General features: G+C 65.2%; 1 protein-coding gene across 1 annotated transcript; it reads right to left on the bottom strand.

The window, feature by feature from the left end:
- Positions 1-2190: 2190 nt before the first annotated feature.
- LSM10 (LSM10, U7 small nuclear RNA associated) lies at positions 2191-3286 on the bottom strand. Its single transcript, XM_026085928.1, has 2 exons — positions 3270-3286; positions 2191-2921 (listed from the first exon to the last, which is right to left on the bottom strand). Exon 2 carries the CDS (start codon positions 2912-2914, stop codon positions 2543-2545), a length of 372 nt encoding a protein of 123 aa, XP_025941713.1. The 5' UTR covers positions 2915-2921; positions 3270-3286; the 3' UTR covers positions 2191-2542.
- Positions 3287-3347: the final 61 nt, after the last annotated feature.

The following is a 3347-nucleotide window of genomic DNA, read 5'->3' as shown; positions in this document are numbered from 1 at the left end:
CCCATGGCCCCGGGGCCGGCGCGGCCGCCGGCGCCTCCCGCAGCCCCACGCCCGGCCGCGGCCTCCGCTCCGCTCCGCGGCGGCGGCCACCTGACAACGGAAGTGACGCACACCTCCTCTTCCCCCCTCCCCTTCCCGCCCCTCGCCGGCCGCCATACTGCCGCCTGGCGGCCGCGGCGCCACCGAGGAGATGGCGGCGGGGAAGGGGCGCCTCTGGTCGGCCCGCAGAGCTGACGCCGGCCGCGATTGGCGGAGAGCCTCGGTGAGGAGGGAGGGGATTGGCGAGGGGGTTTGGAGGGGGCAGAACCTGATTGGCTGAYTCCCGGAGACAAGGGTAGGGGAGGCAAGCAGCGAAGGCTCATTGGCCGGGGCGGCACGGCTCTCTCTGCTGATTGGCTGCTGCTGCAGCAGGCGTTGGAGGGGAAGGGGGTTGGGGGGCAAGCGGGAGATTCGAAAGCGCCGTGATTGGAAGAGAGCCGGGGGCTTTCCAGGGAGCCCCGCCCCCGGGGCCCAGGCCAGGGCCACCCCGAGGCCGGGGCCGGGCCGGGCTGAGTCAGGGCGGGAGCGGCCGGCCCCGCCGCCTCTGCCGCTTGCGCAAGGCCCGGCTGGCGCGGCCCTCCCTGCCCCGTGAATCAGTGCCGCGGGGCAGGGCCCCCGGGGGAAAGGGCGCGTGGTGGCGGCAGGCTCGTGGGCCCTCGCGGTGGGGCCCTGCCCCGGGGAAGGCGGTGGGCTCCGTCGCCGCCCCGGGCTGCCTCTGAGTCAGCCGGGCGATGCCCTGAGCTTGGCGGCTCCACATCCGAATCACCTGTGCCGCAGGGAGCCTCGGGCGCTGCTGCCCCGGCCCAGCGGAGCCGGAGGAGCCAGCAGGCCTCCCGAGGCCCGTAGAGGTGCGGGGTCCCCCAGTTTCGCTGCCTCTGGAGCGGGCAGCAAGCTCTCTCCGAAACCTTCCTTCTCAAGCCCGCCCAAACAGCGCTGCAAGCCGTCTCCTGGCTGGAGGCGTCCCCAGATAGAGGTCTGGTGCCACCAGGGCCCCCCTTTCCCACAGCCCTGCTACAGAGTCATCCTCCCTCACCGTGCCCAGTTTCTGTTCCTCACACACAGTCGCTCCTGCTCTCCACACGACTGGCCCTTGAAGACGGTGAGGCAGGAGCTTCACCTCAGACTCCCTGGGGTCCCCGCTCTGCCCTGGCTGCACTGCAGCCACTCCAGCGAGCCCGGAGGGATGCCCGTGCCCGGTACAGAGCTGTGCACACACACGGGGCAGGAGCCACCGAGCTCCATCGCGGAGGAGGCCAGACAGCGCTGGCGACAAAGAGCTGCCTGTAACAAATAGGATGAAGTCATCTGTTGACTTTGGCAGTGTTTTAGGCAGACTCTCAGCGTGCTGGGGAAGTGGTGCAGAGCTTTGGGGAAGAGTACGGAGGAGTGAGGAAGCGGAGGAGCTGGCACAGTAGTGTCCGCTGTGTCCGGGGTGATAACATAGACCTGTAAATTACAAAAACCCATTTCACTCCCATTCCTTTACCTGTTGACAATCGCCCTCTGCCACCATGAGCCAGGTCTGTGGCTCCTTCCTGCCCTGCCAGGAAAGCGATCCAGGGCCTGACCGACAGCTCGACTCCAGCAACACAGCAAGGCACAGCAACTGCCAGCTTCTGGGTGTCTGCCCTGGAGGACACATCTCCTGCCTGCGGACCAGCGCGTGTCCAGCTCCAGCAGCAGAAGGGTCCATGCAGACCCCAAGGAGCACTCCTCATCCTCCTGCTGCCACAAGCTGGGCTTTGAGCACAGCTGCCTCTCCCCAGAGCCCTGAGCAGAGCGATCCCTGCACCTTTGCGCTTGTCCATGCAGAACAGCGCTGCCCCTTCCCCTCTGTCACCCACCCTTTTTAGCCATGGTGCAAACACCCGGCAGGGCTGTAAGAGTGAAGCTGGGAACCCGTGGGCGTCCGAAAAAGAGCTGCCTGGAGAGCTGCAGCCAAGCGAGTATGATGCACACCAGCACCCTGTGTTTGATTTGCCAGCTCCGTGGCTCGTGGGTGCCCAGGCTGTCTCATGGACCTGCATCTCCTCCTGCCCCCCTTTCTGCAGGGCAGTGGGGTCCCACTCTCCATGAGTTGGGAAGGCAAAGCCGTGAGGGCAGCAGGATGCCTGTGGGAGACCACGGCCAAGCAATAACACCAAACTGTGGTTTCTGACCAAAAGGGCTTTGTTTGAGAAGAATGGTGAGCAATCAGAGAAGGGATACAGAATAGCTGCCAACCAAACAGGAAACGAGCTGAAAAAAATCACAGATCCTTTAAAGCAGGGTTATTCATTACAAAAATAACCTTGCACTGAGGATCCCTATGCTCTCCCACAGGCACTGCCAGAGCAGAAGCAGAGCCCTGTGTCCCTGGGAGGGATGCCCAGGGCAATGTGCGGAGGCAGCTAGCAGGAAGCCCCAGTGTCCTGTCGAGAGGGGGCACATCTGTCCTTGCCTTCCTGTGCACATGGCGCCAGGGTCTGTGCTGGCCCTGGAGATCCGGCAGCACCGGGAGGGATCATTTGTGCTTCGCTCGAGGGAACTCCTTCCTCCCCTTGTCACGGCCTCTGAAGAAGCGGACCCTGTGGATTGCCTGCAGCTGCCGCTCGATGGTGGCCCTGATGTCCACCTCGTCGGGGATGTGGACATAGCGGACGTTCCTGCCAGTTACAAAGAGCTCGTCCAGGTGGGACACTGTGCCCTGCCTGTCCGTGAAGGTCACCTCAGCCAGGCGCACGTTCATGAAGGCGTCCACGTTGGTGATGCGCCCGGTGGCCGTGCTCTCGTCACGGAGGTCCACAGTGGTGACCTGGCCGTGCAGGCCCTGCAGCAGGATGACCAGGCTGTTCTCGGCGATGGTGCGCTCCTTGATGGAGTGGCTGACCTCCATCGCGTGGCTGTGGCAGAGGAACAGGAAAGGCCGTGCTGCGCCCTGACCAGCACCTGTGTGCCCACTGCCCGCTCCCCCCGGCCAGCTCAGCCGGGCTCTGTGCCCCGGGGGCACATGCTGCGGTGCAGCCACCAAGGAAATCCATTGCATCTCCCTTGCATGCTTTCACACTCCTCCCCTCGCACACTCATCTACCTACTGCCCCCTCTCCTTGCACACGCACGCAGGTGCATGCCGCCCTCCTCTCCTTGCACACTCACATACAAACTGCCTTCCTCCCTTYGCACGCTCACCCACACGCCCCCCTCCCACTGCTCGCACTCTCGCTCTGCAGGCCCCCCCCCAGCACACTCACCTGTGCGCTGCCCCTCTCCCGCCACTCGCGCACCCACGCTCCGCGTGAGCCCCCGTGCACGCAGGCGCGCACGCTGCC

Source organism: Apteryx rowi, unplaced genomic scaffold (assembly GCF_003343035.1).
Source record: "Apteryx rowi isolate R43461 unplaced genomic scaffold, aptRow1 scaffold_68, whole genome shotgun sequence".
NCBI classification, from domain to species: Eukaryota; Metazoa; Chordata; class Aves; order Apterygiformes; family Apterygidae; genus Apteryx; species Apteryx rowi.
The sequence above is the reverse complement of the archived record's forward strand: the minus strand, read 5'-3'. Positions and strand labels throughout refer to the sequence as shown.

Coding starts and splice junctions, on each gene's coding strand:
- LSM10 (XM_026085928.1), bottom strand. CDS start 2,914: ATGGAGGTCAGCCACTCCATCAAGGAGCGCACCATCGCCGAGAACAGC.